Source organism: Coffea arabica, chromosome 10c (genome assembly GCF_036785885.1).
Source record: "Coffea arabica cultivar ET-39 chromosome 10c, Coffea Arabica ET-39 HiFi, whole genome shotgun sequence".
Classification (NCBI taxonomy): domain Eukaryota; kingdom Viridiplantae; phylum Streptophyta; class Magnoliopsida; order Gentianales; family Rubiaceae; genus Coffea; species Coffea arabica.
Genome location: NC_092329.1, coordinates 9,919,833 through 9,941,042, shown reverse-complemented (window position 1 = coordinate 9,941,042; position 21,210 = coordinate 9,919,833). Strand labels below are relative to the sequence as shown.

The following is a 21,210-nucleotide window of genomic DNA, read 5'->3' as shown; positions in this document are numbered from 1 at the left end:
GTAGAGAAGAGGGAAGGTCTGAAGAGGTAGGATTAGATCAGACTTCAGAGGGGGTGGTGCTTGAGCAGGGTTGGATGGACTGTGATGTTAACAAGGGATTGGATCAGCTCATAGCAGTGGAAGTGAAGGAGGTGAACACTGAGGTATCAGGTAAAGGGGAGCTGAGTAGGGGGAAGTTAAGTGCTAGTCAGTTAACTGCAGAGAAGGGGAAGGGAAAGAACTGTAAAGGATGGAAGAGGGTGGTGCAAGCTGTAGGGAGACGGGAACCTCTGAGAGATTTGTCTAATGGGAAGCTAAAGGTTGAGTCAGGAAAGAGGAAAGGTTCTGAGGAGGACTTAGGGAAGGATGGTGTACCTGAGTCGGGGTTCTCTTGGAAAAGGAATAAAAGAGCTGACCAGGAGGTGTGTTACATGGATGTTTCTGAGGTGGTGGAGCCCTCCCTTAATGGGGCTCCCAAGTCTCAATGAGAGCTCTGGTGTGGAACTGTCGAGGTGTTGGAAGCCCCTTGACAGTTCCCCAGCTCAAGGAGGCTGTGCTACTCCACTTCCCTTCTTTAGTTTTCCTTTCTGAAACAAAAAATAAAAAAAGTGTTCTGAACAGTGTTAAGCAAAAAATTAAATTTGATAATCTTTTTGTGGTGGATCCAGTGGGTTTAGCTGGTGGTTTGGCAGTGTTGTGGAAGGAAGAGGTGAAGGTTAAACAGGTCTTATTTACTACTTTCACAATAGAACTGCTGATTGTTGATAGTGATACAAGTTTGGAGTGGTGGTGTGTGTGTATCTATGCTAGTCCAGATGCTAGTATCAGGAAAGCTCAATGGGAGGTGATTAATAGAAGGAGGCAGATATGGGGGGAGGCTTGGGTCGTAATGGGGGATATGAATGACATAGTATCTCAGGGAGAGAAATGGGGTGGTAGGGATAGAGCAGATAATAGTTTTAATACTTTTAGAGCTTTCATAAATAATAATGAGCTGGTGGATATTGGCTATGAAGGGAAACCTTGGACATGGTGTAATAGATGGGATAATGAGGGGGAAATCAGGGAATGCTTGGATAGAGTGTTAGGATCTGGGAGTTGGTGCAACCATTACAGGAATGCAAGTTGCAGGCATCTGGAGACAGAGGCTTCTGACCATTGTATGTTGCTGGTGGATACTAAACCTGCAACAGGGAGGAGGTGGAAGAAAAGATTTGTGTTTAATAAAAATTGGATTCAACATAAGGAGGTGGGCAGTTTAGTGAAGTCAGTATGGAACACTAAGTGCATAGGCTCTCGTTGTTTTAGATTTCAGTTTAAAATTAAACAGTGCAGAGTGGAATTATTGAGATGGCATAAGCAGAAGGGGAGAAACTCTGGAAGAGTTATTTCACAAACCAAAAAAGAGATCAAGGAGTTAAAAGAAAGTAATGTTAGTGGGAAAGGGGTGAAGCTAGTAGCTCTGAAGAGAAGGTTGGCTGAAGCCTATAAAGAGGAAGAGGTCTATTGGAGTCAAAAGGCAAGACAGAAATGGCTAGTGGAGGGAGATAAGAATACCAACTATTTTCATGCCTGTGTGGCTGGAAGGAGGAAAAGGAACAAGATTGGCCTTATCAGGAGGAGAGATGGGGTGTGGTGTAAGGATGAGGAGGAGACTGGTGCAGAAATAATCCAGTACTTCAAGGAGATTTTTGCTGCTGAGTCACCTCAGGGAGTTGATGCAATTCTTAGTGAGGTACCACAGTCTATAACTAATCAGATGAACAAGCAGCTCATTCTTCCAGTGACTGAGCAGGAGGTTCACAGAGCGGTCTTTTCTATGCATCCAAACAAGTCACCTGGTCCTGACGGTATGACCCCTCTTTTTTTTCAAAAATTCTGGCCTGATATAAAGTTGGATCTGATTAATGCTGTCCAGAGTTTTTTTCATTCTGGCAATCTGCTTAGAGCTGTCAATGAAACACTAATCTGTCTAATTCCCAAAGTTGACTCCCCTGTTGATATGACTCAGTTTAGGCCTATTAGTCTGTGTAATGTCTTATACAAAGTTATCTCCAAAATTTTGGTTAGTAGGTTGAGAAATGTTATCCATTGCTGCATTAGTTCTACTCAATCTGCTTTTGTCCCTGGTAGACAAATTCTTGATAATATCCTTGTGGCACATGAATGTATTCATTTTCTGAATAACAAAAGAACTGGCAGGGAAGGGTTTATGGCTATTAAATTAGATATGTCCAAAGCATATGATAGGGTAGAATGGTTTTTTTTAGAAAAGTTAATGTTGAGAATGGGCTTCTGCCAGCAGTGGGTGGGGTGGATTATGGAGTGTGTCTCCAGTGTTTCTTACTCAGTTAATGTCAATGGGGAGAAGAAAGGATTCATCAAGCCATCTAGGGGGTTAAGGCAGGGGGACCCATTGTCTCCTTTCTTATTTTTGATCTGTGCAGAAGGTTTCTCAGTACTGCTTAACCAGGCAATCAGACAAGGAAAACTAACAGACCTTCAACTGTCTTCTGGGGGTCCTAGATTGTCTCACCTCTTTTTTGCAGATGACTCATTAATATTTTGTAAGGCAAAAGAAGAGGAGGCAAGGCAGCTGATGGAGGTTCTAAGGCTATACGGTGGTGCTTCAGGACAGCTAATCAATACTGAGAAATCCTCAGTGTTCTTTAGCAAGAATGTTCTAGTGGGGGTCACACTGAAGGTGCTGGAGAATTTGAGATGGATGAAGGAGGTTAAGCAGAGCAGGTACTTGGGGTTACCTCTGGTAATTGGTAGATCAAAAACACAAGTGTTTAACTTTGTAAAGGATAGGGTGATTAGTAGGATATCAGGTTGGAAAGAAAAGCTACTCAGTTTGGCAGGGAAGGAAGTGTTACTGAAATCAGTGGTTATGGCCCTTCCAGCTTATGTGATGTCATGTTGTAAGCTCACTAAGGAGTTATGCAGGGGTATGGAGAGGGAAATGGCTAAGTTTTGGTGGGGAGGTAAGGGAGAGGAGAGGAAGTTGCATTGGTTAGGTTGGGGAAAGTTATCTGATGTTAAGCAAAATGGGGGTTTGGGTTTTAGAAACTTAGAAAACTTCAATGTGGCTCTTCTGGCTAAGCAGTTATGGAGAGTTCTTACTAGGCCAAATCTGCTTGTGAGTAAAGTCCTTAAAGCTAAATATTTCAGAGGAACCTCTATCTGGAAGCTGAAAAGGAAAAATACTGACTCTTGGTGCTGGAGAAGCTTACTGAGTGCGAGGGATTTGCTGGAGGAAGAAATGAGGATCAGAGTGGGAGATGGGAAAACTATAGACATCTGGAAGGATAGATGGGTTCCTGGGTTGACAGGAGGGAAGGTGAGTTCAGAACAGGATACAACATTGGGTTTGTGCACAGTGAGTGAACTGATCAAGAATGGAAGATGGAATGAGGAGTTACTGGGAAGGGTATTTGATAAGGAGGATAGGGAGAATATTTTGCAGATTCCCTTGAGTCTCCAGGACTCTAAGGATCGGCTGTTCTGGGCACATTCGGCTTCTGGGGAGTATACTGTCAAGTCTGGATACAAGTCTGCTCAAGGAAGGATGGTTGGCAGGAGGAGGAGGTCTGTTCAGGAGGATTCAGGAAGTAGGAATGAGGCAAATGCAAAAGGATGGAAAGTCTTATGGCAGCTTAGTATGAAGCATAAGTTGAAGCATTTTGTCTGGAAATGTTTGAAGGGAATTCTGCCAGTCAATGCAAGCATCAAGGACAGATGTCAGCAAGGCATTCCAGTGTGTAAATGCTGTGGTATATACTCAGAGTCGATTGAACATATGTTGTTCTTTTGTAGCCATGCAGAGGGGATTTGGAAGGTGGCACCAATTCAATGGGATGGGTTGGAGAATCTAAAGGGAAAGTTCTAGTTGTGGTGGTCTGAGTTAGTGGAGGCTACATCTAGGGAGAAGGGTGAGGAGCATGTTATATTCACAGTCAACCTACTATGGCAAATTTGGAAAGATAGGAACGAGATAAATTTCAATGGGAAGGGTAGAGGTCCAGGGGTGGTGGTAAATAAAGCTGTAACGGAGTGGCTGGAGTATCAAGAGAGTGTAGGGGAGGGAAGTGAGGAAGAGAAGGAACCACAACAACTAAATAAGGAGAAAGGAAGATGGACTGCCCCTGACAAAGGGTGGATCAAGCTAAACACTGATGCTGCATTGAACCGGCAGAACAGAAAAGCTGGTTGGGGAATCGTGGCTAGGGACTGGGAAGGAAAACTGATTGCTACTTGGGCATGTCCTTCATTCACTTGCTCTGTACCTGTACTTGAAGAGGCATTGGCGATAAGAGCTGCAATGGTAAAAGCTACTATGGAAGGCTGGGAGAAAATTATTATAGAATCTGACTGTAAGGTGGTGATCGATAAGATTGAGAAGGGAATGGAAGATGTTGTTACGTCTACTGTCTTGCAGGACATTAAACTGCTACAATATAACTTTGAAGAATGTTGGTTTTCCTTTGTTAGAAGGGACTTCAACTTTGTTAGTCACTCTTTAGCTAAGTTTGCTCTTAAGCTAGATGCTACTGTTGATTGGAAAGCTAACTTTCCAGTTTGGTTGCTTGACTGCGCTCAAGCAGACGTAGAGGAGCAGTTGCTTCAGAATGTGTAACCTGTTTTTGGATGAATGAATTGTTGCCGTTTTAGACAAAAAAAAAAAAATATATATATATAGTGATATGCATAATTGGCAGTTCAATTTTGTCCCCTAATGCATTGAGAATTTTCCTGTTCTTCTCTCCCAAGGTGTACTCTTTGCCCAACACCTCGAGATCTTTGATCAAGTCATTGAACCTGCAATACATTTTGTCAATATCCTCAAGAGTTTCAATTTTAAATGATTCATACTTTGTGACTAAGATAGCCTTTTTCTGTTCTCTCACGCTATCACCATCCTCATGGATTTCTCTTAGCTTATCCCACATTTCTTTGGCCGATTTACAGCCTTTTACTCTAATTGATTCATTTGAATCTAGGGCACTATAAAGAACATTCATGGCTTTGGCATTCAATGTGAGATTAGTCCTATCTTGAGCATTCATTTCAGCTTTCGTTTTTGGCCGAAGCAAACCTGTATCTGCATCAAGAAAGTTAGCTTCATGCGGTCCTTCACTCACAATAAACCATAGCTTAATATCAATAGATTGCAAAAAGATAATCATCCTTTCTTTCCAGCTAATATAATTGGAACCAGTAAACATGGGAGGCCTAGTGACCGATTGTCCCTCAACAAACATGGCATGATTGGTTGTCATCTTTACTCCAAGCCGCTTGAGCTTAATCTCTAGGAGACCAAGTTCTGATACCAATTGTAAGGCCCAAAAACAAGCTAAGAGGGGGGTGAATTAGGTTGATTAAAATCTTAATCAAATTTATGCACTTTTTCTTTAATAAAAATTTACCTTCTTTTCTAGTAATGATCAACCAAGTAGATCAGAAGAAGAGAGCAATGTTGATTAGAAAAACAAGTATAGATAAGCAATGAAAATTTTATTAAACAAAAAAAATAAGATAGAATATCAAACCGATTGTCTACCAAGCTTTCCTCAAACTTGAAGACCAATCACTAGATTGAGCAACTTCTCTTTGATGAAAGATGATCAACTAGATGTACAATGGAGGGAGCACTTCCTCCTTGCCCTAAGTCTCACTTAGTCAAGCTAAAAAGTTTTACAATCACTCAGATAACCCTCAACAAAGCTACACTAATGAAACTTTCAACCACAAGAGAAATGCTCACAAGAAATTCACACCACTTGGAGAACAAATCTAGTTTTGGAGACTATTTTCTAGCTAAAATATCTCTTGAGATCTTGTAAACAAAGTGTGCAAAAGTCACTCACTGGTTCAGAATCGTTTGTATTTAAAGGGAACCAAAAATGGGCTTCAATAATGCTTCCAACGGATAGTAGGCAGATGAAGAGTCAGCTAGCCGTTGGGGCCGTCGGACGTCCGACAGATGAATCACCGCCCGATCCCATCGTCCGAAAATCAGCCAAGTTGTCGTTCGGACGTCCGATGGGATATTATCGTCCGACAGCATCTGCTTCCGAACGTCGTCAGAGAGTCATCAAAACTTTGCAGAATTTCTCGGACGTCCGATGCGATCGATGTGCGTCCGAAGCGTGCGTCCGATCCTCCCGGACGTCCGATGCTTCCTTACGAGCGTCCGACAGAGTTTCCTTCTTGATGTTCTTCATTCTTTCGGACGTCCGACAGCTTCCTTTAGGACGTCCGACATGAGTGCCCTGTTTTTGCTTCTTCTTTTGGTTGATTTTCTTTCCTTGACAACTTTTGTACCTGATTCTCTTAAAAGCAAAACACTTATATTTGAAGAGAATTAGATAAACATTTCAAAGTGCTTTGTGATCATCAAAATCAAGAATAACACTCGTGTATACATAACTATTACATACACACGAATAAGAAAATACACCCAAATGAATCGTATAAAACACTACAAATATACCCGACAAATATAGACAAATATATTGAATACTATATTTCAATAGAAAAGAAACTACTAAATAAGTGGGGAATAAATAAAAGAGATAAGGAAAGAACGCATCCGAAAAATTGATAACGGAGTTCGGCAAATTTTGCCTAATCTCCGAGCACCACTCAAGCTACCCGCTTTTATAAATTTGGGAGAAGAAAGAATTACAAAAGAATTACAAAATCCTTTTTGGTGTAATTCTTTTGTTGGTGTTTGGTGTAATTGAATTGATTTGCTATAACTCTCAAGCCCTTACCCAAGCTCTCAACTCTACCGATGTGGAATAGAAATTGATGCCACAAATTCAACAATTGTGACTTGAAAAAGTCTACAATTTAGGTTTTGAATTCAACAGAACCCTCGAATGCCTCGTTGATAGACTCATTTCTTCTAATTCCAATGCTACTTCTTTCATGGTTGGCCTATCTTCCCCCTTGACATTTAAGCATCTTTTAGCTAGCATAGCAACTTCTTTCAGTTGCTCAGCATTTCTTTCAGTGTCGATATTATCATCCAGAACTTCAAACAAATGGTTATCCTTTATTGAAGAAAGAAATAACTTGCCAGACTTCTCTCTCTTGCAGATCTATCAAAGCACAGTACCTTCTCTCCTGTCAATAGCTCCACAAGAACAACCTCAAAGCTATAGACATCACTCTTCTCAGTTAATTGACTAGTCTGCAGGTACTCAGGGTCTAAGTAGCCAATTGTTCCTTGCACCATCATTGGTATCTCACATTAAATCATGGGTACCAATCTTGATGTTCCAAAGTCTGACACTTTCGCTGTGTATTTATCATCTAGGAGTATGTTGACCGACTTCATGTCTAGATCAACAATAGGAGGAGAAGCAACAGAATGCAAATATGAAAGTGCCCCTGCAGTTTCTATGGCTATCCTCAAACGAGTATCCCAGCATAGAACTGAGGCCTTGGCTTTGTTTTGCACATGATCAAAAAGTGTTCCATTGTTGATGAATTCATAAACTAGAAATTGGAAGAAGTAGTTTAGTAGTAATAGGAAACAAGAGCAGAAAGGCATTATCGTTTGCTTTATCTTTTCTTTTTTCTCGGAACGAGCCTAATAGTAGGTAGTTTTTCTTCTTTTCACAAGAAACAAACATGCATCTTTCCTTTTCTTTTTCATCGCATTTTTGGAGAATGGCTGTAGGAATAAACTCAAATATTTTGCGCGTGGTTTTTTTCCATGACGATGAACTAAACTTCCCTTTCTAGTCAAAAAACAATAGAAGATTTGGTTTATCTAAAATTGTGAGATCAAATTAATTATTTACTTGTATTCGTATGTTTTCTGATTTAATTTTTTATGATTTTTATATTATTTGAATATTTTGGTCCGATATTAAATTGATCTAATAACCTAAAATCAATTAAAGCAGTTAAATTCATAATTATTTGATTGCTTTAAATTAGTGGTAACTGGTATGATTGAATTTGTGTCAGGAGAATATATGGATTAATTTAAAATAACCCTCATAGCGCGTTATTTGGTTAGAACAGGATTTCTCTAATTCTTAAGGCAATTAGGAAATTGAATTCTAAGATCGTACTTAGGGTTATTTCTTCATTAGGATAGTGGTTAATGGCCGTACTTTAATCACCAATACAGTAAGAAGAAATTGACTGTTATCGCTTGTTTGACAGTTATAACTTATTTATTAGTTAAAAGACCAAATTATCATTGCATCGATGACCAATTAAGTGAACTATTTTTGAAGTTATTTTGATTCAATTTTAGCACATTGTTATTTTAGTTTTTTTTATTGTTATTATTTTCATTTTATAAAAATCCCCCATACCTTGAATTCTAGAAAAAACTAATTCTCTCCAATCTCTATGGATTCTACCCTGCTCACCACTATTTACAAAATTCATATTTTTTTTCAAATAGGCATTTTTAATTATACAATCTCGACATCTATCAATTAAAAGCATCTAAATATGAAACAAACTTGTAACTAAACAAGACAAATAAGAACAAGAACAAAGTTTAGGAAGAAGAATTCTTATTCAATGTTTTGAAAGTTGAATCATTGAATACCTTCATAAGTTAATCTCACAAATAAGTTTGGTACAAAAATGCTCTTACTTCCCTTGCAAAACTCTTAAACTAATTTTGAAACTCACAATATGAAACTAGAGTTAAAACTAATTTGTACTTCTACTTCTACTCTACTTCTTTATACTAATTCATCCTTAGAAGATGCCACAAGATACTTCAAATCAATGAGATATAAGAGGTATCTATAGATGTTTTTGAAAAAGAAAATGTACTCATAATGTTGTCATAGAATTGTTCTTCATTTTTTCAACTCAAGTTTGCTGGATCTAGCCGGATTTTATGAGAAAAAATGGTTCAAAAAGTAGTGTAAAATAAGTGCAAGTTGTAGAATCAACTTGTAGCACATAGTCAGGGATTTGCAAGGTGGATCTACGATACCTCGTAGATCTGCCTCGCGGCTCTTCCTCTTTTGCAGTTTTGCACTTTCTGTTCAAAATTCAATTTTATTTTATTTTTGGACTAATTTCAACGGCAATTTTCTTGATGATGTAAGCTGAATTAACTCTTACACCAAACATGAAAGTTGTAGTTCTTTGAATTAGTTTTCCGATGCATCAAAAATCAACTCATTTGGATATCTGTAAGATGAAAAATAATCAAAATACCCTGACTAGTCACTGCCTTATTTCAGCTTTTGACAAAAATTTTGCCCGACTGTATTTTGGCTTTTGATAGAGATTTCACTAATTGATATTCAAGTTTGGAGATGATTTAATCAACTAGTTTAAAATTTTTGACTTACTCAGCACAAGTATCTTAACGAATAGTCATACAAGTTGAATTAGTGAAGCCATTTTTGGGTGGTCAGGCTACAATCTTTGACTTTTGGAGGTTTCAACCAAGTATAGACGTAGAAATTTTCTCCAATAAATGGTTTATAAAGTCTATTTACAAATTATCTGCATGCTTCAAGAAGACACTTAAAGCCAAACTATCTTTGGCCTTATCATTCTCACTAGCGTCCTGAGCAAGTGTAGATTCAATATATTGATGTAATTTACATGTCTTGAGATGAACTATTATTTGTTTCTGTCAAAAATTGAACTTCACCTTTATTTTGAGTTTTTAGACAGAACAAACAATATTGCAATTAGAGTTTGCCATAATTTACTATATCTCTAATGCCACTCTGATGGATTCAAACAAATAAACACACTTAAACCCACAGAAAGAATCAAGAAAAATAATATAGAGGCAAAGGAAATTCTTCAGCCATTCATCTAATGAGGCTGCGGCCTTTTTGTTTCATATGAAAAGAAAACGACACAAAGCTGTGGCACTATAAGCCCTATTGGCTTTTTAACTAGTACACTACTAGACCTCTAACACCAGTAGTAAAGGAATAATCCCATACAACTCCAACTCCACTAACCAATTAATTAATGACACGTGGCTACACTAATATAATAATGTTTGGTTAAATTTTTTTCTACAGGCGTTGCTCAATTCCTTAGCAGTGTAAGCTTTGCATTTTCAATATCCTCAGCAGGTTACTGCTGTTTTAGCACTTTCAACATTTTTCTAAAAAGCTTCTCATTGCGCTTATTTTCGTGTATCTTCTTCACCATGTTGTACAAACAAAAAAGTTGTGATCAAAAGAATCAACATGCTAGCTCGTACAGTAGTATCTATGTAAATTCTCGATTAGGTTAATACTAAATATCACAATCAAGACACACATAACAGACACCTTATCATCATCTGCAACACCATCACTATAAAAGATAACATTAAACACTAATTCCATGGAAGACCATTTCTGACTACTTTTCGTGTACTATGAATGAAATTACAAAAGGGATGGATGACTTACCAGTAATAATTGCTGTCCTGTTCCCCTTGCACTTGATTTCGGCAATGGCTTTTGTTAAAGTGGCTTTGTCCCACATTGCCTTATAAGTGCACCAAATCAAGAGAGATTTAGTTGTTTGTTTGAGCCTTTGGATCATCAAACCTTTTGTTTAGTAAAATATTTTTGGGCTCTCTTGTATTTTAAGTATTAGATGTTTTGAGTCTAGGAACACTTTTCTAAAACATTTTTGTACTCTCTTCTTCATAATAAAATATTGCTCTTTCTCTACCCATAGATGTAGGTCAATTTAAGTGAACCACATAAATTCTTGTGTTCCTATTTTATTTATTTTTTTTTATTTTTCTTTTGAGGTTACCAAAAATCCTTTTCGTCAATTTTCTGGGGCCATATCCAACAAATTGGTATTAGAGATTCTTCGGAGGTTTTGAATTTTGTGACAACAATGACAATAACAAAGACTATTGTCGAAAAATTCGATAAAAATATCAACTTCAGGATGTGGCAGTTCAAGATGGAAGCCATTTTGGTTTAAGACGGAGTTGATTTAGCGACACAGGGAATTGAGAAAAAGTCAGAGAATTTGACAGATGCAAATTTTGCTGAGATGGATAAGAAGACTCGGTCTAGTATTATTTTAAATCTCTTTGATGAGATTTTGCAGGAGGTAGCCACTGAGAATTTAGCAAAAGCCATGTGGGATAAAGTTAAGGCCTTTTACATGAAGAAAACGATTGAGAATAGGTTTTATTTAAAGCAAAATCTGTATATGCTTCACATGACTAAAATTACATTTATACTTCACATCTTGATAAATTTGATTCTATTATTATGAACTTGGAGAACATAGATTCCATTTTTATGACGGAATTGTTAGAGTGGATGTTCCTTTTAGAAGGGCAGAATCAAAGTATAGTGTTGAACAAGGAGGTGTAACTGTTGAATTCTACGGCGGCGAACTCAATGGAGTCAGTTATAGCGATCATAACGTCATATTCAGCTGTGTATTTGCACCCAAGAACCTCCAAGGTACCCAAAGAGATGAGATTTTTTCAAATCAAGAACATGTCTAACATTAATGACCATTCTCACAATACCATCATGCATTTTAATTCAAATTGTACCTTATCAACAACATCACAAATGGTATTATTGCCCATCAAAATAATTCTACCATTATAAGATTCATAAGTGAAAAATAAATTTCTATTAGGACACATGTAATAAGAGCATTCCAAATCTAAAATCCATTTATTTTAAGATATTGTCCTGTCATTAGTCACAAAGAAAATATTTCCTTCATTCTCATCAACTGCAGCACCAGTTTTGGCAGTCTCAATATTTTTTTCACTAGGTTTTCTCTTTTGTTTCAATCTAATTTTTAATTTAAAATAATTTATCTTAATGTGCTCCATTTTTTGACAATAATTGTACTCCAAATTTCTATGCTTGAATTCAGATTTAGATTTAAATCTATTGTCAAATTCTTTTTTCTCGATTCTACTCTTAATAACTAGACTTTCTGCCTGATCTCCACAAAATTCTTCAATAATATCCCTGTCAATCTACTCCTTAAATTTTAATGCAGATTTAATTTTTCGATACGAAAGGTACTCTCATTGTAATGAAAGTTTGCAGGTTTGGAGTTTATATATTTTGCAGGAATCTACTATCACAGGTTCAGTCGCAGTTTCATCATCATCATCTTTATCTGATTCTGACATCACCAAATTGTGGCATGTGCGTTTGGGACATATGAGTGAGAAAAGTTTGGGCATACTGAACAAAAGGGAACTTTTTTGTGGTCAGAGTACTGGTGATTAGAATTTTGTGAATACTGTGTCTTTAAAAAGCATAAAAGAGTTAGCTTTACTTCACCAGTAATTCATAAGACGAAAGGTACTCTTAACTATATTCATTCATATTTATGGGATTCACCTAGTGTTCTGTCTAAAGGATGGTATCAGGTATATGTTGACTTTCATTGATGATTATTTAAGAAAAGTTTGGGTTTATTTCTTATACATAAGAATGATGTTTACCTCACTTTCAAAGAATGGATAGTGTTGATTGAAAAACAAATAGATAAATAGATCAAGAGACTTAGAATAGATAGTGATATGAAATTTTGTGCAAGAGAATTTGATGAATTTTGCAGGAATGAAGGGATTGTTTGGCATCGCACTGTCAGGATGACGCTTCAGCAAAATGGTGTGACTAAATGTATGAACAAAACGCTTTTGGAGAGAGTGAGGTACATGATCTTTAATGCAGGATTGACAAAAGACTCTTGGACAGAGGCGATTTCTATGACTTGTTATAACCGTACTCGTTCTACTGCTCTTGATTTTAAAATTCCTGAGAAAGTTTGGTCAAATACTTCTGCTGATTATTTTGATTTAAAATTTTTTGGATATCCAGCATATATGTGTATAAATGATGAAAAATTAGAATCCCGAACTAAAAAGTGTATCTTTCTTGGGTATGCTTTTGGGGTGAATGGATACAAATTATGGTATCCTGATCTCAAATTTTTAAAATTTAAAATCAGTAGAACTGTTAGTTTTGATGAATTCTCTATATTTTTTTCCAAGAAAGGGTCCTCCAGTTCTTATCAATCAAATGATAGTATGCAGAAGCATGTAGAGATTAAGATTGGTAGTTCTGGTCCTTCTACTCAACAAGTGCCAGTAAATGCATCTGATTGTACAGATGAAAATAATTCAGAAGAGGAAGAATGTTTCATTACCAAAGATAGACCAAGAAGGGATATTCGACCACCACAAAGATATGCAAATTTGATTGCATATGCTTTGTTTGTTGTAGAAGAAACTGATGTAGTTAGTGAGTCTACTACCTAGTCAGGGGCAATTTCTTGTGATAATTTTGCTAAGTGGTTGATTGCAATGAATGAAAAAATTAAATCTTTCCATTGAAATGGGACTTGGGTTCTTGTGAAACGGCCTTCAAATAAGAAAATTGTTGGATGCAAATAGGTCTTCAAGAATAAAGAAGGTATTCCAGGGGTCGAAGATGCAAGGTACAAAGCACGGTTGGTTGCAAAAAACTATAATTAGGTACAAGATGTTGATTTTAATGAAATATTTTCACCTGTTGCTAAGCATAACTCTATTCGTGTTTTGCTTGTGTTTTGCTTGTTTTAGTTGCCATATATGATTTGGAGTTGGAGCAACTTAATGTTAAAACAACTTTCTTACATTGTGAACTTGAAGAGAACATTTATATGAAACAAACTCGGGGATTTGAAGTTGAAGAAAAGGAAGACCATGTTTGTTTACTGAAGAGATCCTTATATAGATTGAAATAGTTTCCAAAACAGTGTATAAGAGGTTTGATACTTTTATGTTAGATCATGATTATTCAAGAAGTATGTATGATAGTTGTGTTTATTTCTGAAAATTAAATGATAGTTCTTTTCATTTAGTTGCTATTTTATGTTGACGACATGCTCATTGCTGTCAGGAATTTGTCAAATTTTCACACTTCGAAATTACAATTAAGTAGCGAATTTGAAATGAAACATTTGGGAGCAATTAAAAAAATTCTTGGCATGGAGATCAAGAGAGACCAAGGAGTTGAAAAGCTACTCTTGACCCAAGAAAATTACCTTGAAAATGTCTCAGAGAAGTTTGGCATAAAAGATGCTAAACCTGTGATCACTTCTCTTGTTAGTCATTTTCGACTATCTGCTACTCAATCACCATAGTCAGTTAAAGAAGAAGAGTATGAGGCACAGGTTCCTTATTTCAGTGTAGTCAACAGTATTATGTATGCAATGATTTGCACTTATATAGATATTACACAAGCAGTCTGTTTAGTTAGCAGATATATGTCTTGTCCTGGAAAAGTGCATTGGCAAGCTATGAAGTGAATTCTCAGATACTTGCGAGGAACTTCTAACTGTTGATTGGGGTTTGGGAGAAATAATAATACTTTGGTTAGTTTTGTAAACTCTGACTATGTCAGGGATCTTGACAGAAGAATATCACTTTTAGGTTACATATTTTGTATTGGTAGTTATACAGTTAGGTGGAAAACTACTTTACAATCTATTGTAACTTTATCTAGAAGTTTCATGATTGACATGACCGAGGCAGAATATATAGACATGACCGAGGCAATCAAAGAAGTTTCGTGATTGAAGGGTTGTTTGGTAAATTCAATCTACATCAAGGTGTTACTACTATTTACTCTGATAGTCAAAATGTCATTCATTTGACTAAAGACCAATTGTATCATGAGAGGATGAAGCACATTGATGTAAAATTTTATTTCATTCGAGATACTATTGCTAAGAGAAAAGTCCTTGTTCAAAAAATCAGTACCAAAGAAAATCCTGCTAACATGTTTGCGAAACCTCTTCCAGTTTACAAGTTCAAACAAGGGACTTGATTGGAGTTCGTTGTTGGTGATTTAGGTATATTGGGACTTATGTGGAAAAGTTAGAGCAGATTTGCTATTATCAATGTTGGAGACACACCAAGGTAGAGATTTGTTAAAGTGGCTTTGTCCCACATTGCTATTTGTATAAGGGAGCGTTTCCCTTAGTTGCTTATAAATATAATGGGCCTGTAATAGAATTAAGTGCACCAAACCAAGAGAGATTTAGTGGGGTATTTCGGCCTTTAAGTCATTAAACCTTTTGTTCAGTAAAATATTTTTGGGTTCTCTTGTATTTTGAATATTAGGTATGTTGGGTATAAAAACACTTTCTTAAGACATTTTTGTGCTCTCTTCTTCATAGTAAAATATTGCTTCTCCTCCGCCCATAAACATAGATCAATTTGACCGGATCACGTAAATTCCTGTGTTCCTATTTCATTTATTTTTGTTTTGTTATTTGTCTTTTGGGATTGTCAAAAATCGTTTTCGTCAATTTCTTGGGCTAGACCTAACAGCTTTGACAAAGAAACAAAGATTCAGAAGAAACAAGTTTTAGAGAATATTCAAAAAAGGACAATCTTTTAGGGAGAGGAATAATAATATATAATAAATCCATTCTCTTAAATACTCACCATGTTTACAGGCGCCATCTTGGCATGGATTGATTTGATAAAACCAAATATCATCTCCTAAGGTACTACATTCATACTGATAAGTGGTAATACTGCTGGATTCTAGCTGAAGGGAGATCTTTTTGGGACTGCACCCTGAGATGGTTTTAATTTCAGAATGATTCAGAGGCCAGGACCACACAACAGGAGCATTTATCAGACGTACTTTTGGAGGGTTGATACAACTCTTTAACTTCCAATTTTGGTCAACCAAGAAGGCATAAACACAGGTACTAGATGTAAAGTTCTGCGAGGTAGTTAACTGCAAACTATATTGGCTGAGGTAGTATGGAACGCTTGCCTGACAACAATTGATGCCATAGCAACCGGTAATTGTTGTGGTGCTGTTACACATTGAGGTGCAACCAGAAAAGATCTGTTGACTGCCATCTATCAATTTTAGGAGGGCATTACCACATCCAAGATGCATCAGTTTGTTGTGTTCTCTGGAAACAAAGAAAGGAACTTGAGAAAAGGAACTCTTCAATAAAGACTCATCAATCATTGGCCCATCCACTGAGCAGATTTGAGAAAGTGGGTAATTGATGACTATAGTTTGGGCTCTCAGGGAGACTTCCAGCACCTCTCCGAGTTTTTGAGAGCTTTGTCCAGGTTGAAGCCCCAGATATGAGCTTAAACCATTGATGGAATCACCAGAGGGATCTGCACAACGTATGCCGTATGCTTCCTTGAGAGCACAATCAGGACCAAACTACAAGAGGACAGGCTTTTTGCTATGCTTTTGCTGCGGCACAAGAGAAAGTGCAGCAAATTTCACAATGTTCATAATTTTTGCATAAAAATGACATAGCTTTAATAAAGCCCAAAAAAAAAAGAAAAAGAAACGAGGTTCTAAATATACCTAAATGCCAAACTAAAAGCAAAGTCTCAATTCCTAAATCAATTCCACTTCTCAATTCCTAAATCTGAAAGCAAACGACGTTCTCTCTTCCATCTCTCAATTCCCTTCGATTCCTAATGATGTAGAAATACCTTCGATTCCTAATTCCTGATCGATTAATCCTTCTTTTTCTTTCTAAAGCCTAATTCCACCTCCTTCATCTTTACTCTCTATTGTAGAAATAGTATAAGTCGATTCTCAAAGGAAAATGGTGAGGCATATACCTAGCAATCTCAATTTTGTGTTTGTTTCTTAATAGATTCTTAGGTTTGTTTCTTAAATTTATCTCTGCAGTAAATACTAAACTAAAATTTCTTTTAAGTTTTAGGTCATTTTGCGAAAGGTGAATAAACTGGATTTCCTCGGTTGGATTTGCTTCTCCATCAGTGAACTAATTGTAGCTTTGAGACAACTCAACTAGCAATTCTGCAAGCTATTTTGGTTCAAAGGCAAGGTAATTAAGCTCAATTTCTTTGCAATATTTTCACTTTACTGTGACGCCCCGACCAAAGGAGGGTTTCCTTTTATACAAGTTTTTGTTGGACGAGTGGAATAGCACCGTTTTTCAGCTTGGAAAAGAAAAAACAATTTTCGAAAAAAGGCAGGGGCCAAATCCGGCCGGAAATCCGGCCAGTTTCTGGCCGGATAGCTAGCCGGATTGCCTAGCCGTTTTGAAAAAAAATTGAGGAACTCACTGCCTTGTATCCGGCCAGGAATCCGGCCGGAAATCCGGCCAGATTCCGGCCGGATTGTGACGTGTCACAGCCGGTCAGCTTTGACCGGCTGCCTTTTTCTTCCCTATTATCTCATTGTTTTGCCAAAAATATCTCATTTTTCTTCCCCTGCTCAACCGAGCTTCATAGAGAGAAAACTCCCAAATTTCCTAATTTCAATCTTTGCCCAAAATCTTGAGTTTTAACCAATGGTTTTGGAAGCTACTCCACACAAGGGTGCACTATGGTGGTTTAAAGCTTTTGGTGGATTGGTTTTGAAGGGGAAGCTTTAGTTTGGTAGCTCTCTTGAATTTGAGGTGAGTTGATTATACAAGTTATTTTTGGTTCTAGTAATGGATAATTAATGGTTTGTGGTGGACATGTGGGTTATTTTGTGGAGTATTTCATGGGTTTATGGAAATTATGGTGAATTTCTGATTTATTGGGTATTTTTCTGATTTAATATGGTTATGGTTCATTAGCCTTGGTTTGATAGTTTTAAATGATGTTAAATGGAGCTCTTGTGCATTAATTGCGGTTGTTTGCGGTAAATTTACGTTTGTGGTGTAATTTCCGGTTTCTAGGGTTTTGATTTGGGAATTTTCAATGGTTGGCCTATAAGCTTTTGATTGGCTTTGATTGAAGGAAATTATGGTTTAATTGAATGTATGATATTGATTATGAATAAAATGGGTGACTGTGGTTAATTGGTATGAGAATTGGTATTTGAATGGTAGGTTGGAAATGTGTAAAATTAAGGGGTTATGCCGCCCAATTCGTGAGAATATGTGTTTGTTTTGCATTTGAATTGATCTTACTTCATTTTATGGAAATTCTTGTGATTTGGACATTAGGAGGATTAAGTTCCATATTAGTGACATTTCTAAACTTTGTCTAAGTTAATTCATCCTTGTTTTGGCCCGTACATGATTGGTATAGGCTAGTCTCATGTTAAGTGGGGTTTTCTAGCCCTTAATTGTGATTAGTGATGGTTATATGCAAAGGTTGGTTCAAGAAGGGTAATTTCAGTTTTTCCCCTGTTTCTAGACTGAACTTGGACTGTCTTTTTCTCTGTGCTTTGGACCGAACCAGCTTTTGCTCAAAACATGAAAGTTGTACGTATATGAGTTGACTACTTGCCTGCAAAATTTCAGATTGATCGGAGTACTGTAACTTGTGAAATGACTGAATTGCCCCTGACTGTTCATAGACCCTGTTTTATGGACAGTTTTCTGTCCTCTTCTAGATTTCGATATTTGACCCTGAAAATGTATAATTTGGCCTTGGAGGTCTTCATAAGAAATGTTGGTTTATGTTTTAGCTTCGTAACGCCATAAGATTTGTGTCCACCGGATAAGCGTAGTTTCACTTGTGATTAAAATGCCAAAAGGTGGCAGGAACTTGTTAAGTTAGAATTCCTTTTATTTGACCTGCTATTTGTAATTTAGGACTCCGACTTGAACAAGCCAATGAGGTACGATGGATGGTTCCTGAGCTGTGTTTGGGTGAGTGAACCTTAACTATTACTCCGAAAGTTACTTTTGAAATAATTCTTGCATTGGTTACACGACTGCATCTCATTGTGTATGTGTGTGTGCCATAACATTTTGGCTCCGATGAGATCTTGGGAAAATCTTGTGCTTAGAACCAATGTCTCCACTACTGTTTGCGCATTTCTTGGAGCACGATGGCTCCTTATACCTGTTTATCTGTTACTTGATCTAAGGGAGCGTTGGATATCTAAGTACAGGGATTTCACTGGCTTCAAAGAGCATCATACGTACATTTGATCGCTAGTTCATGATATCCATTAAATGCTTTATTGTGGAAAATATTTGATTACTGATTTTACTGTTCACTCGCTGAGCTTATAGCTCACCCCCAAATGTTTTTCTTCTCCCCACAGGGATCGAGGCCAAGGAAGCGCTTGTATTACGTTATATGTATGACCGGATGGCATGTAACTTGTATAGTTTAGATTTGGGTTCGTTTGTGTAATTGTTGGATTAGGGTGACTGTTTGGAAATTGGAATGGATGGATTATACCATGTACGATTTGAATTTGGATTGCCTCTTGTGTAATAGCTTAGTGTTAGGGTTTGTATTAATTGATTGGACTTGAATGGATGTACGTGTACATTCAGCTGCGTTTGTGATATGTAATTCTTGAAGGATTTAATGTAAAATACAAGATTTATATTATAATTTATTGGAGAACTGTAGTGATTGATCGAGTCCTGGCGAGAGCTGGGCAGGCGGCCCGTTGACCCCTCTGGTTCGCCTTAGGGGAAAATGGGGTCGTTACATTACTCATTTCCTTTATGGTATAATTGGAGATTATTACATGTGCTTAATACTTGGGAGTTTCTAGACTTTTATGATTATTACATGTGCTCAATTTTTTTGAAGATGTCAACGATCGAGTTCCTTGAACCTGTATAATTAGGAGCAAGAAAATTATTTTGAGTTTAAAGTAAACTTCAAGATTATGTTCATTTTCTTTTATCTTCATTTTTCATTTCTATGGGTTGAAATTAACTTGAAAGAACTATTTTAATATGTGTGATGCCCAGTGCTTTAAGATGCCTCCTTACAGTCCTGGAAGATACTTGTGATGGGTCACTCAAGGTATGCCAAGAGAGATTGTATGATAGATCATGATTCCCGGATGGCAACGAGCTAAGGGAGAAACCTAATGCTCTCTCCTTATAAGAAGAAAACTTCAACCAATCTTGGGAAAGCAGAGATATTCGAGCCATCAGAGGAGTCATTGATCCTTTGAATCTGGGTAAAGACAGACCAGCACTAATCTTATCATAGTAGTCCATTTTTTGTTAAAAGATTTTGTGTTTAGTTTATCTAACAACTTTGAATAGCTTGCTTGATGTGTAAGAAGAAAGGAAAGATAATCATCATGGACATCCGATGCTTTTGCAACATGAAATTTGCGCCTAACTAGGATTTTTTTGCCTTCTATTGGTAATTTTGGCAAGTCTAGCATTTTTATCTAGTTATTTGTGCTTTAAAATGTTGGTAGAATATAATTGTTGACTATTGTAATTTCATTCGAATTTCTCTCTTGTGTAAAATGTCTCTATAGAAAGATTGTGTGTACTGTATTAATTTGTCCATCCAAATAGGTGATAATTGAGTAAAAAGAAGGGAAAGATACTCATAATGGACTTTCTTCCTTCATCATTGCAAAATATTGTTTCTAATTGGTTCATTGCCTAATATTTGTCTTTAAATGGCTGTCTTGGTACTGTGGAATCCATTTTAGGATATCGTTCCCGGGGTAGCATCTTCAAAGTCCTTGCATTCTTCTAAAGTTGAAACTGAGAAGAAAGACACCAAGCAGAAAGCTACAAAGTAAGTTTCCTTGCCTCCCTTTTGTATGATTAATTGCTGTCTTTAAGGTATATTACAATTTATATAATTTAACTGTTTGTTGCAGCCATGTTTTTTGGGTGCTTGCTATAGAAAGTTGAACTTGCTTTCATTTGGAGAAGAAGCAGAAGAGGAGGAGAAGGAATTGGCTCATGTCAAGACCCAGATTAAGAGCATGGTTCAAAGTCGCGGTCGCGGTCATAGTCGCGGCCCAGAACGTTCCACATCGATCTCGATATATCAATCGCAGTCTCGCTGAGACGCAAATTTTTAAGCATTTAATATTTTAAAAATTGTTAATAATATAACAAAAAGTATGCTAAACAAAAATAATAAAAAAAGCAGAAGAAAATTTGTAAAATGTACTATTTTTATACATATTAAACACAATAAGTACTTTTAATCATTTAGTACAATGGCATCTAAAAAGAAATATATGACATCTAAAAATATCAAATATTAACTTTAATTATAAAGGTATTTTTATTTTATAAATATGCAACATAGTAATAATTAAAATTAGGATAAGAAATAACCTTTAATTAAATAATTTATAACATCACAAACCATTGAGGTGCAATACCGTATTGCTCTTCTCTGAGCTACCTGGTTTCTTTCCTCGTTTTACGCGCGGTCTTCTCTACTTCAAGGTCGAAAATTAATTCGCCTGTACGAGAAGAACGAGGCATAAACTAGAAAAATACCAGAAAATTAGAACAAAAATGAACTTAAAAAGAAAC

At 36.7% G+C, this 21,210-nt stretch overlaps 1 protein-coding gene across 1 annotated transcript; it reads right to left on the bottom strand.

Moving 5' to 3' along the window:
• Positions 1-6,830: 6,830 nt before the first annotated feature.
• Positions 6,831-7,225, bottom strand: LOC140015739 (putative wall-associated receptor kinase-like 16). The gene is made up of 2 exons (XM_072068555.1): positions 7,106-7,225; positions 6,831-7,040 (listed from the first exon to the last, which is right to left on the bottom strand). The coding sequence occupies exons 1-2, from the start codon at positions 7,223-7,225 to the stop codon at positions 6,831-6,833; spliced, it is 330 nt and encodes a 109-aa protein (XP_071924656.1).
• Positions 7,226-21,210: the final 13,985 nt, after the last annotated feature.

Bases quoted from the DNA above. Each gene is read 5' to 3' on its own strand.
- LOC140015739 (XM_072068555.1), bottom strand. From the start codon at position 7,225: ATGGTGCAAGGAACAATTGGCTACTTAGACCCTGAGTACCTGCAGACT. The intron at 7,041-7,105 runs GTACTGTGCTTT...TCTTCAATAAAG, and splicing joins AGCTATTGACAGGAGAGAAG to GATAACCATTTGTTTGAAGT.